This window comes from Ailuropoda melanoleuca, chromosome 16 (assembly GCF_002007445.2).
Source record: "Ailuropoda melanoleuca isolate Jingjing chromosome 16, ASM200744v2, whole genome shotgun sequence".
NCBI lineage: Eukaryota > Metazoa > Chordata > Mammalia > Carnivora > Ursidae > Ailuropoda > Ailuropoda melanoleuca.
Genome location: NC_048233.1, coordinates 28,459,109 through 28,473,460, shown reverse-complemented (window position 1 = coordinate 28,473,460; position 14,352 = coordinate 28,459,109). Strand labels below are relative to the sequence as shown.

General features: G+C 38.5%; 1 protein-coding gene across 13 annotated transcripts in view; it reads right to left on the bottom strand.

Annotated features, from left to right (window-relative positions):
- The window catches only part of BICD1 (BICD cargo adaptor 1), a 216,105-nt gene that overhangs the window by 119,449 nt on the left and 82,304 nt on the right, over positions 1-14,352 (bottom strand). For all 13 annotated transcript variants that reach the window (XR_004621317.1, XR_004621318.1, XM_034645450.1 and 10 more), the window contains exon 2: positions 7,731-7,943. Coding sequence is in view for 11 of the 13 variants with exons in the window: in XM_034645450.1 (XP_034501341.1) it covers positions 7,731-7,943 (213 nt within the window). In the remaining 2 variants the exon portion in view is untranslated. The remainder of the gene's footprint in view (positions 1-7,730; positions 7,944-14,352) is intronic.

Here is a 14,352-nt window from a genome sequence, read left to right as displayed (position 1 = left end):
CAAACAGTCCTTTCTTATAAAGCATTTTCATGAAAATATCGTATCCTTATCAAAATCATGGGGAGAAGGACAGGTGTTATTATAATATTTATATGGGAAATGAAAAGTTTAATCATACAACTGGTAAAATAGTTAAGATGAGAACTCAGATTTCCTGGTTCCTAATTCTACCCTATTACCAAGCCATCTACTTATAAAACAAGCAAATCAATTTTTAAAGAGTAGCTAAAGGGCTGTCCTTGGAATAAAGTGAATATGTGCTTGATTCCTGAGGTCATGCCATCTAATCTGGCTCTAGAGGCTGTTTTTCACTTAGCCACAGCAAGTACCATATATTTGTAGTTTTAATAAGACACTAAGATGCATCTACTATACAAAATGTTGTATGCTGCCCCCGTCCATTCAGCTGCTATAGCAAAATACCATAGCATGGGTGACTTAAACAACAAACATTTATTTCTCACAGTTCTGGAGGCTGGAAGCCCAAGATCAAGGCACAGGCAGGTTCCATGTCAAGTGAGGGCCTTCCTCCTGGTTCTTGCGGCGTCCTCACATGGTGGAAGGGGTTAGGGAGGTCTTTTTTATGAGGGTGCTAATCCCATTCATAAGGCCTCCACCCTCACGATCTAATCATTTCTAAAAACCTCATCTCCATGGGGCGCCTGGGTGGTTCAGTCGTTAAGTGTCTGCCTTCATCTCAGGTCATGATCCCAGGGTTCTGGGATCAAGCCCCCCATTGGGCTCCCTGCTCAGCGGGAAGCCGGCTTATCCTTCTCCCACTCCCCCTGCTTGTGTCCCTTCTCTCGCTGCCTCTCTCTCTAATAAATAAATAAAATCTTTAAAAAATAAATAAAGAAAAACTTCATCTCCAAATACTATCACATTGGGGATTAGTTACAACATATGAATGCTTGGCAGTGGTGGGGGTGGGGGGGAAGCGGTCAAACATTCGGTCTATCACATATACTGTCTAAAACACAGCTTACTCTCTATTTCCACAGATAGTAAAGAGTAGAAGGAAATAGTTTCTAAATACATTTAGCTGTTTTAACACTGAAAACAACCACTTACTATTGAATTTTTTATTCATTGATGTTCCCCAAGCATCTGGCTCATAGCAAGCACTTAAGAGACCTTGGCTGAATGAATGAATGTATGACTGCAAAGTTGTAAACCCAAAGAAATTAAAACACTAAGAGGAGAAACTCAAAATCTAGGTTCAATGATTCAAAATTTTAAGGATACAACAGGGGTAAAGACACTTAATAGTATGTTTTTAAAGAGACACTGGATGCCAGTCTAAGAAGGTAAGGCAACCTGAAACCATGTCTTCGCATAAAGAAGTGCTAATGGATCTAGGTATGTTTAGTCTGAAAAAGAGAAGACAAGATAGTTCTTTGCAAATATGTGAAGCTATTGGGCATAGGCTAAAATTGTCAAGTGGAATAGGAAACTAAATATATATATATACTCTCTGTAGATCCAGAAGCTAGAAATATGGCCAGCTGGTGAAATTATAGGGAATCAACTTTTCATTTAATAAAAAAGAGCAGTTCAACAATTACAGCTGCCAAGCAACAGGGTGGGCAGTCTTGGGAAGAAGTTGTAGGAAAGGGAATAAACAGTAATTTAGCAACTCTGGATATTTTGCACAGGACCTGCACATTAGTATTGCCACCTCCATGTCAGAATTAAGGAAGTGAAGCTTAGAGAACAAAAGTAATTTGTCGATATCACACAGCTAGTAAGTGGCACAGCTGGAATTCAAACCTAGGAGTGGCTAACTCCCAAAGCATGTTCTTTCAGTTCACGTCAACATGTTTTAATGTCTGCTTTTGGCAAGGCACTGTGCTGGGTGCTGGAGATTCAAAGATAAAGGACAGGCAAAGCACAGTTCCTTCCTTGAAAGGACTCACAGTTTTTCTTCTCCATAGTGCTGGAAACATCTGAGTAAAGGCTACATGACCATTTAGGGATACTGTAGAAAGAACTGTTGATTTGGGAATAGTCTTTACCAAATAATCATTGAGAGCCTTCTTGCCCTAAAAAGTTTATAGATATGGATTCCTTTTGGTGGATTAGATGTATTCCTAAAATGTTGGCTAAATTAGGTTTCTGGAAATTGAGCCACTGATATATTATGAAATTTGGTTGTGTATTCCAACAAAGGAAAACAGTAGAGCTTCAAATGCAATAAAAATCATACGGATTGGGGCGCCCTGCTGGATCAGTTGGAAGAGCATTGACTCTTGATCTCAGGGTAGGGAGTTCAAGCCCCACACTAGGTGTAGAGATTACTTAAATAAAAAACTTGAAAAAAAATTTTTTTAATCATATGGATTGGGGCGCTTGGGTGGCTCAGTCAGTTGAGTGTCCCACTCTTGGTTTTGGTTCAGGTCATGATCTCAAGTTCCTGGGATCTAACACGGGGCTCTGCACTCAACAGGGAATCTGCTCAAGATTCTCTCTCTCCCTCTCCCTCTGCCCATCCCCCGCTCTCTCCCTCTCTCTCTCTAAAATAAATAAATCTTCTTTAAAAATCGAATGGATTAAGCAGTTCTTAAAATATAAAATGGCCACATCCTAACGAGAGGCTAATAATAATATTCCAATAAGTTACAAATTTAGATAATGTACTAAAGTTTCATATATTTTGCCAGAAATTTCATTAGCTTGAGGCAAGACTGAACTTGTGCTCTTGGCAATGCAGTGACATGATGGAAAGTGTCTAGATCAGAGCCACTTTCTGAATTTTGATTCTGGCTTGTCACTTATCACCAAAGTGCTTTGGACTGGACAGGTTATGTGACCTCTCTGTGATTTACATGCCCTGTCAGAAAAATGAAAAGGTATAGTAATAGAACCTACCTCAATAGGGTGTTATAAGGATTCAGCAAGTTAATCCACGTAAAGAATTTAGAACAGTGCCCAGCACATTGTCTGGCAGTCAGTGTTAAGTTATTTGCACTTTAAGGTACCAGGGTTAATCTCCACTAAGGTCAATAATCCATTTTATAACTCCAATCTTCTGTATTCTACCTGAAGGGGTCTACCTTCCTTGACACCTCTCTTTCAGATACACACCAATTCTGATCAGGAATATTGGTAAAACTTCGTTGTATAGTTTGTACAATATTGCAGTAAATTCTGACTTACTAACAACTGAGAGTGTACATAGTATTAAAAGTTTCATATGCTATTAGTATGGTGACTAACATAACATAATAAAAAATTATTATAAATAAAAAGAAGTTTTATTATCCTGTTTTATGATTTCATCAATGTGGATTTTACTTTAATTTAGTACAAAGTAAATGTTCAATAAATATTGTTCAAATACACCTACTTAGGCTATCTTCTACATGTTACACCTGTAGGTCAGAGAAAAATGAAAATCAAATTTGTTTACTAAATATCTGCTTAGGCACCATAGTAATCTATCTGTTCTCTTTAAGCTCACACCAAAATGATGCTGGTCAAGGCAACCCCAGGGTTTTTTTTCCTCTCTCTATTACTGATCCTATCAGATTAACTCTTAATTTGGTGCTTTGTTGGGGTGATGCTTTTTCTTTATACTCTCTATACTTCAAAAAATTATTTAAAGCAGTTTATCATTAAAGACACATATACAATAAGGATGATAAAAATGAAAAATCCTAGTGTTTACAGTTAAACATAGTCCTGGAGCTTCTTAACAACCAAAGCAGGACAAAAAACACACTGTAATTCCTACTGCCTGATTCATCTCAACAGAAAGAATTTTCAAGGTAATTAATTCAAAGAGGCATCTATCTGATGTTTCTTTAACCTAAGAATATGGATGAACACAATAGGGGTTATCTTCAACAACATTTTTATGGAGGATACAAAAAATTATTAACGATAACAGTTTATGCTAATATGTACTGTATTTATTGTAGGTTTATATATGTTTATATGTATTTACTATATGCTAAAATAATCTTCTACAAATATTGTGGATATAATTATAAAATTTTTAGCAGAGCTGAGATTAGAATATTAATTTTCAATATCTAACTCAGAAAATGTTCTGGTTTTTTCCACTACATTAACCTATACCTACCATATATGGAAGAGAATTTGACCTTGGATTTACACATGTATACAAACGTACATGTAAAGCTTCCATAATATATACACCACATTTACACACACACATGCACAAACCTTGGCCAGTACCAATAATCCTACTGAAATAAGAGATGAGTGAATAAATGAGTAAATAATTTACTTTCAGTAAGTGAAAGTGATTCCACAAATTAAATTCACACAGCATCTGTCGAACTGATGATTTACTACATTTTGTGTTGATTATCCTTGTGTATTTCTAATGGTCCATCAAGTTATGATTTTTTTGTTTCATGATCTCTCCTCCAATCATTATGCATCAATCAATGCTCAGAGTACAAAAATAAATAAATAAAATGGAGCCTGCAATAAAAACAAATCTGGGATTTCAATTTAACACCAGACATCAAAAATCTATATCAATATAAACTTCCAGTTATAAAATAAATAAGTCATGGGGATATAATGCACATTATGGTGACTATAGTTAATAAAACTGTAATGCGTATTTGCTAAAAGAATAGATCTTAAAAGCTTTCATCACCGGAAAAAAAAATTTTTTTTTAAAGATTTTATTTATTTGTTCGACAGAGATAGAGACAGCCAGCGAGAGAGGGAACACAAGCAGGGGGAGTAGGAGAGGAAGAAGCAGGCTCAGAGCGGAAGAGCCTGATGTGGGGCTCGATCCCACAATGCCAGGATCACGCCCTGAGCCGAAGGCAGACGCTTAACCGCTGTGCCACCCAGGCGCCCCCGGAAAAAATTTTTTTAAAGATTTTATTTATTTATTTTAGAGAAAGGGGCACGCATGTGCACATGAGTGGGGGGAGGGGGAGAGGGAGACAGAGAATCCCAAGCCGACTCCATGCTAAGTGCATAGCTGGATGCAGGAGTTGATCCCACAACCAGGAGATCATGACCTTAGCCGAAACAAAGAGTTGGACGTTTAACCAACTGGGCCACCCAAATGCCCCAAGATAAAAGATTTGTTTGTAACTACATAAGATGATGGACATTAACTAGACTTATTGTGGTGATCATTTCACAATATAAATATCAAATCATGACACCATATACCTGAAACAAATACAATGTTATGTGTCAATTATACCTCAATAAAAAAGTCTGTATCAACATTTCAAAAAAAACAATTGAGTCCTTTCCTCCTTTTACAAATGTACTCAGCTCTAAATGCTAATAATTTTAGTAGGTACATTAAAACATGAGGCCTGGATGAAAACGAGCAGGCCTCCAGGTGTAGTAATACCAATAGCTTCCGGACCACCAGAAAGAACACCGACAAATACATTACCACAGTTAGAAGCCCAGGAAACAGACAACCTGGTTTTTTTTTCCTTTTAGTTAACTGATAAACCTGAATGAATACACTCACAGGCTAGATTGCTTCATGCATATATTTGATTTCAAAAGTATATAAATTTGGGTGAAGCAAGTCGGTCTCTGACTGCAAATCAACTACTGAAAAATGTATAGAAATAGAGGATTATAACCCAGTGAGTCATTCAGCAATTCCCCAAATTGTGAGCCTTGTGATACTCCCCTCCCTAACTCTGGGTGAGCAAAACGTTTAAACTCGTGGTTCTTAAAGCACGTGGTTCTTAAAGCACGGCCTCCAGGTCACCTGCCGTGACCTTGTGAGAAATGTGGATTCATGGGCTTCACCCAGACCTCCTGGGGCTGGGGTCCAGGGGTCACATTTTGATGCATTCTCGAGATGACTCTGATGCTCACTAAAATTGGGGAACTGATCTGAAATGAATGGATCCTCAACATCTTTTTTTCTTTGCTGCCTCAGTTCATTCCTAACTTACATCCTCACTCTTAATTACCAGCTCCTGCTGGTTATCCTAAATCGACTCGCTGGAAAATGCACTCAAGCCCGGTCTACGTTGCAAGGATGCTTCATCTGTCACCACTGTAATGCCTCAACAGAGAAACATCTGTGCATTCTCTGCCCTTCCCCAACCCTGACGGCTCGAGGCTCAGCTGCAGCTGCCATGCACAGTGGGGATGTGTAGCTTTCAGAGGATCCGTCCAACTGGCAATCAAGACTGCTTGACTGATTGGCTGCAGTTGTTCTCCACAAACCACCTGTGTGAGAGTGTGTGTGTGTGTGTGTGTGTGTGTGTGTGTGCCCACAGCCCTCGTGTTGCCCGGCCTTCTCAGCCCCTCTGCTAACTTGCCCCGTGAACCCACTGCCCGTGGCAGCTGAGGACGCCTTCTGTGGGTGTTCAGGGCCTTGCTTGATCCAGAATGGTTGCCTATGACACTACCTGACCTTGGGTCCACTTCTGTACTGGATGCCTGTCTCACAGGGAAGCCTGGGGCTGAAAGGGTGAATGGTAACTCCTTAGGAAGAGCAGGGTGTGGGACTACAAAGGGTAAGCAAGTGTCTGCCCACACCCAACACCTATAGATGCGTCAAATAAAGAACTAGAGAGGAGCTTTGTTTTTAACAATCACGTGCATCGGAGGGAGATGAGACAGGGTATCCTGAAAACTGTCTCATGTTCTTCTCAGTACCCAGCACTAACTTCCATTGGTTGGCTCCTTCTCGGTCTCTAGAAGTCATACTGCTGTATTTGGGCATGTCCAAAGAGAATGACTAGGTAAAGCAGAAATCCTACTGTCAATATGCCTTTAGTTCATTATAATATGGATATGTGTAAATGTAAATTACTGATTAAATTCCAAGAAATTTAAGGACAATTTACTGTATTTGTAATAAATATGTCACTGATTTCAAGAGAAAAAATATCAGTGGATTATTTCTCTTATATTTCATAATCTTTCACGTTTTTTTCATCCTTCCTTTTTGTATTACTGAAACGCTCAATTAATAAGCCTATTTGGTTCATCAATCTCCACCACACTACAATTCACTGTAAGAATTAGAGGACAGCTGCCCCTCTTCTATAGTTTTCTTGTCAAATAATGGAGTGATGTTTCCAAAAATTTTCTTAAAAGGGTTTGGTGGATGAAACTGTTCCCAGTAATCACCCCTCCAGTAAAGAATGACTCTGCCAGTCTGAAAATGACCTGGCCCGTGAGGTTGCCATGGAAAAGCTGAAGAAAGAGTGAGTCCAGGGACCGAGGAGGCTCCTGGACCTAATTCATACCAGCTGTAATCTGCTGCCTTCTTTAAAACCAGAAAAAGAGTTTATGGCTCTGTATTGCCAGACTCTATGACCCCACAGACACTCCCCTGGGGTGTCTCATTCCCCAGTGGGAAGGGTCGTGAGCTAACACTACTGTCATTTTGAATTAGTGCTGACACAGAGCATCACAGCCAACTGTTCTTCTCCACCTTGTATTAAAACTGGTAAAGGGGAGAGGAAGAGCTAAGGTCAGTATATTTCTTTAAACCTTTGCAGAAATAGCAAGGCCAATTCCCAACTACTCCATAAATAAATTTTAATTCTTAACACACAATAAGAGAAAAGCTCATCTCAGAACCAGCTTCATTTCCCTAAACAAAAAAATCATTAGCATCAGTATTAAGTGCTTCTTGTTAGAGACAGCTCCCCTGATCAAAGAAAAAGTTTCATTCCTCTCTCCTAGAAGGAATGTTATCTTACTGCTCGCTCACACAAATCTCTCACAGGGAGTTTGCTGTTTACCTCCTTCAGATCCTGCACGACGGCTGTGAGCCTCTCATTTTCTGCCTGAACGTTGGTGACCACGGCCCGGCTCTGTTTCAGGTCATTCTGCATCTCCAAGATCTTCCCCAGGTAGTAAGCTTCCTTGGAGGCAGACTCCTGCAGAAGCGTTTCCTCCCGAGTCTCTCCATCCTCAGCAACCTTCCGGTGGATGGAGAAGGACTGCCCAAAGGCCTGCAGAGTATTTGAAAATAAAAATTAAAAAAAAAAGAGTGCCCGATGAAATGCACCATAGCACTAATCTAACTGAGCTCACTGATACTCGAAATAATTCAAATTCAATGAATAAGGGTAAAGAGAATTTTTAAATATCTTGCTAAAGATATATATAATGAGTTAAGAAAAACCTGAAAAACGCTGCTTGTTTTATGTTACTATTTTCTTAAACCGATCCTATTAAGGAACAGACAGTTCAGTGCTAATGAGGTCATCAAAATTCACATTCTCATTTTCATTCTAGGAAAAAAATCCCAAAAACATTTTTCAAGGAAGAAAATAATGGTTTCATTAGCTATCTGATACATTAGTGGTAAAAATACACCAATTATGAACAACACCCTGAAGAGAGAAAATCCCCAAATGGCATTCAAATTGCCCGGTACTACAAAAAAAAAAAAAAAAAAAAAAAAAAACAACAACACATCGAAAAGTAGTCACTGTATGAGAAAATGTGTATGTATCTACATATTTGTGCAAAAAGAAAAACAGAATAAGCCAGAAACTAATGAAATTGGTAAGCCACAGAGGATGAGTGGGAGCGAGGCGGGGGGTGGGGAGGGGGGTGGGTGGAATGCAATACAAGGGATGAGGGATACTTTCAGGAGCAGTCTTCACTCTCAGAACTATAGTAATGTTTCCCATAACTTCCAAATAAATAATAACTAAAACCAACCTCTGTGTGTCAGGGCACCCCAAGTGGAACACAAACAGTAACAAATATTCTTAGCTGTACTATAAATGAACAACTTAACCATACTGAGAGGGATGGGGAACAAAAGATCTGGCCTGAATAATTTGGGAAATCAGTATTTTTGCTATATGCCAAAGACAGAAAGAACTATACCCAACTCCTACAGTCGAGTTAGTAAATTCTCACAGAGATTATGGGATCACAATTCTAAAAACTTCTTTATATGTAGACTAGGGTTAAACAAATAAGTAACTATATCATCAGTCATGAATGCCAGGTCTCTCACAGTTGGAGAAAGTTACAAGTAAGGAAAGGGAGAAATCTAGAAGAAAACTAGTGGTACTGAGTTGTAATTAGAAGCATCAGGATGAACTTACTGTCTTTGATAGGTAGATAAATATTTGTAGATATATAGATGGAGAGAGATATTTCCCAGCTCTGCCCACTGAGAGGCCCAGAAGTAAGAACATCTCAGTAGCAAGGAGCATACCTGCACGTGGATTTTGTTTCTAAATATCGATCTCCAATTAAAAGAACTAGGGTCCTTTGGAGAAATGACCCATTCTTGAGCTAGAACAAAATGAATTTCATACATTTTGTGGTGCCAAAGAGTAAATAACAAAATGCTTTCAAAAAATAATAGGGATCTGTCAAAGGACACAAGAGCCTGTCAGAAGGGGCTCCCAATGGCCAAATCTGGGATAATTTGAGCAATAAAATAAATAACTGTAGTAATGAATTATAATCAATAGAATAATATAATCATGAGTCTGCATTGATACAATAACTGAATAAATGAGGGAAGGAATAGCTCTTCCTTTCAGCAGAATTCCAATTAATAAGTGTAGTAGAATGATGGAGATAAAATATATCAGAATTTGGCAAATACCAAGTAATAATTTTTGTAGGTAAAAATTATCAATGGAATATAAAATTAATAGGCCAAAAGTATGATAAGAAATGGGATATTTGCATAGTCTTAATACTTACTAGGAGGAGAAAGCATGATTTAACAATTTCAAAGACTCTTCAAATTTCACTCATAGAAATGTAGAAAAAAAATAACCTGCAAACCTGTGTCTCAATAAACTATCTTTAGAATCTCTATATGGATCAAAATCGAAAGATTGTTCCAAAGCACCAACTGAGAAAGAAACATTCCAGTGTGGATGGATGGATGGATGGATGGATGTTCATCTGTAGAGACTAGAATACTCTTGGCATTTGGCTTGTTAAGTCTCTGAACAGAAAGAAATTCTTATTTGAGTAGCCAAATTGCTGTATGTTGTAATAAGCATATAGACTCATGAACAGATGAAAAATTATCTTCAGGAATGATGTTTACTTTGCTTTTCCATCAGTAATGGTCAGATCCTGTGAGGTCAATTCTGAATTCATCACCCATTAGAAAGCCTTTGGAGGGGAGAGATCTGGCAGCACATTTCCCCCGCAGTGACCTGGTGAAGTGACCCGGTGAAGTCTTCACCAGACCCTCACCCCAGCAAAGGAATCCTGACTATACAGTTAAGCATTAATAAAATTTACATTTAGCACGAACTGTGTGTCAAGCACCTCAGCTAGCTTCCTTTTTACAAACTACTTTTCCACTTCTTTGTAACAGAAAACTGCCACAGGGCCATTTTCTTTACTCTGCCTGAGTAAAATCCATAGACATAGGCACTCAGAGTATGTCTGTCATATTATTCGCAGCATGTAGGCAATGGTCTCTCGGTAGCTAAAACAACCTCTAAAGTCTTAACAGCAAGTGAATTTGTCTTTCCACCCCTGACATAAAGTTTTAAAAACTGTCCTCTGGATCCAGCAATAAAGGAAATAAAATTTTCAGGTAAATACATGGAATACATTTTCAAAAAAGAATCAAGAATTGAAATTGCAAATATAAACACTTTGATGACTCTTCTATTTATATTTACTGCAGTTCAGAAACCTTAACTGAACATATGAGTTTCCAAAGTTAGTCATTTTTTTAATGAAGAACCTGACCCTTCATTGGACCTGATTTGAAAACCAATGAAAGTATGCAAGGTTATCCAAGGACATTAACCATGGTAAAGTTTTTCACTTGTAATAGAAAAATAATACCAATATTGCACAAGCTACAGATGCCCCACAATCTACATTTGCAAATCCACTGAGTACTAACACTATTCAGAAAATATCTGCATTTTAGAAAGGGGGAGTAAAGGAGAAAACACTCCTACTTTGCCTAATGCCTAATTGTCAGTAAGCAGAATGGGACAGGACGCCAACTGACATCTATCATTTGGCTAATTGTTAAAGTGGATTAACCAGACCTGTCTGGCTCTGCCAGGTAGCTTCCTCCTCCATCACTATTCCAAGTATGTCCTGACAAAGCTGGGCCCAAGAAAAGACAGATAATCTTTTTCAAGGCCATTGAAGCCTGTATCCTTGGCAGAAATCACAAAACTAGCTTCAATGTCTATTTATAGGCAAACCTAGCATAGTCACGCTTCTAGTTATATTTCGTTCAGACAGCAAATTCCTTTTAGGTACTGCAATCATTTCATGGATAATTTCCATTTGAAATTAATTCAAGTAAGCTGACATTTCTCTACAATTTTGGGATATATTCTAATTGCACATTATCTTCATCTAGTCCATTGCAATGTACTGCAGTTGCTTTCAATGATATACCAATGTAAGTCCAATTAGCTATATAATAAGTTCTTTCCATTCTCATTTGACTCACATGACTTCTTAATCCAAAGAAAATTGATATTTTTTACCTTCATGTTCAGGACAATATATTAGCTGTTAAGTGGAATTCTCATACTTAACATGAATGATTAAAGAAATAAAAGTTTGGCTTGTGTATTTAATAACGTCACATTATCTTAATATGTGTCCTTGGTTACAGAATTTTCATTCTTTCATCATAAAAATTGTAGCAAAACAGTGCATTAAGTCACCCAAGGACATTAGACAAAATAGTTTTTATTTGAAATACTAAAATTTATTCATTGTTCATTCACTCAACAAGTATTTACAGAGAACTGTAATAGGCGCTGCTTAAGGCACTGAAGATCTGCTATGTTCTAGAAAAAAAATCTCTGCTAGTGGGAGCATACATTCCAGTGTAACATAAATAAATCCATAAGTATGTGGCATAATGTTGCAAAAGTTCTAGAAAGAAAATGAAAGCCAGGGTAAAAGCATAGAATAACACTGCCTAATAGAACTTCCTGCAAAGATGTATCTGTGTTTTCCACTAACCACTAACCACTAACCACAGGTGACTAATGAGCTCTTAAGCTGTGGCTAGTGTGGCCAAAGAATTGAATTTTTAAATTGTATGTAGTTTCATGAATTTTAATTGTCACAGTTGGCTAGTGGCTACCATGTTGGACAGTGCAGGGATAGAGTAAGGCAGGTGCCGAGAGAGGAAGCCCTATTTAGACAGGACCTTTAGGGAAGGGAATAACCTTTGAGCAGACCTGAACAAAGGAGGGAGTGAGCCAGAACCTGGCCATTCCCCACAGCAGCAAGCCTAAATTTAAGTGTTACCAAGCAAGAATGACTACTGCCGTGGCACCTCTTTAAAGACCGTCAGTGGCATGGCATGGTGGCATCTTCAAGTCTCTGCCACAGCACTTTAAGACCTGGGTGAGCCAAGAATTACTGAGACATGATTTAACCTGTAAGAAGAAAAGGGTTGGCAACTAGTCTGTCACTATAACCCATCCTCCCCAATGAACTACCTTACCTTCTTTGAACATACAACAAAAATGATTTGACCAATTACATGTCTCTGTTGCTGGCCAGGAAATTCAGCATTAAATGCTCTACAGCAATTAGCTAAAATATCTTAAGTTTCTGGTATAACTCTCCTGTTTTCTCTATACTGTTTTGAGTTTTTGTTGTATTTACCCCCATGGTATTGGCTTCTTTTATTTTAATCTACTTCAAATACTTTTGGAGTAGAAAGGATATGAATTATAATCCCATCAAATGGTTTAAATCATGTTGAATCACCATTTCTTTGAAATTTAAGCCTTAAAGAAAGTCCATGTAAAGAATGGAGTTTGAGAGTTTAAGAGAACTGAGAGTTCTATTAAGGATTCATTTTCATTCTGTGGAAAATAATGGGTCCGAAGGATTTCATAAAGTGTGCACATGGGCGCACACACACAGGAATAAATGAGTTAAACTTTTTAGAACGGACTGAGAAACATTTCCCAAACCACTTATTCCAGCAGCAAAGTGTCTTAGAGGGTATGATCCAATTACAAAAGAAGGGATCATTGGAGGTGAGACAACCCAAAAGTACTCAGCTAGGAGAAACTGGTTTCCACGACTCATGGCTCAAAAGTTATTAGGAGTCATCGGGTATCCTTGACAGTTAGAATCTCAAGCCTGATCCTTGAAAGGGCACATGTACTCGTAAGAGGCAAAAGAGGTCAAGGGTGTGGGCTCCTGAGCTGGACCAACTCTGCCACTGCCTACCTGCAGAACATTGAGCAAGTTACTTAATATTTTGTACCTCAGTTTACTCATCTCATAGTGTTGTGAGGCTTAAAAGAGAAAATCTATGTATCACTTGGAATCGTTCTTGGGACAAATACAGTAAGTGCTCAAAAATTATTGTTTATTATTAGGAGAAAGAAAATGTGCTTTGGAATCAAACCCATTTGGATTTAAATCTGCCTCTTCTGAAATCTCTGGCAAGATTTTGAAATTCTATGTCTCAGTGATTGCATGTACAAAACAAGAATAGCAGCTACCTTAAAAGTAAAATAAAATAGTCCTAAAAGGTAAGGATATGAGAGAAGAGATTTAAAATCCACCACAAGGGATGCCTGGGTGGCTCAGTCGGTTAAGTATCTGCCTTCCGCTCAGGTCATGATCCCAGGATCCTGGGACAGAGCCCCGTCTAGGGCTCCCTCTCCTCCATATTCATGCTCTCTCTCGCTATCTCTGTCTCTGTCTCTCTCTCTCAAATAAATAAATAAATAAATAAAATCTGTAATAAAAAAAATAAATAATCGGGAGGCCTGGGTGGCTCAGTCAGTTAAGCGTCTGCCTTGGGTTCAGGTCATGATCCCAGGGTCCTGGGATTGAGCCCTGCGTTGGGCTCTCTGCTCAGCAGGGAGCCTGCTTCTCCCTCTCCCTCTGCTACTCTCACTCTCTCTCTGCCAAGTAAATAAATAAAACCTTTAAAAAAAAAAATCCACTACACAATGCCTTGCACACACTAGATGCTTACTCAGTAACAGTCCTCAGCCTCCCTCACCTGCCCTTTGGAAGTCTCAGATCTGACCCTGGCGGGCTGTTGCTTCCTCTGGTGTAAAAGTCCTGGGTGAACTCTCGCATGACTCAGGAGGCAGTCTGCCTCTCTATGGACCACAGCTCCTTGTGCATTTCTGAAACACTACACCTCTTACCAGAAGTTCTGATGTAACCCGTTTTCTTATTAAGCCATTAAAAATGTAAAAAGACAAACGAATTTCTCAAGCCTTAAGCGCTAAGGTTTATTTTATCAAAGATTCAATTTTATCTTCTTTCCGTGAGAATTTTCAACTCTTCCTTAACTTTCCCCATCTTTTCTGGCTTTTAACCCAACTCCTACCCAATTATAAATTCCATCTATCTGGGAAACACAGGATAGGTATGACAAATTGGGTTATTGCTTCT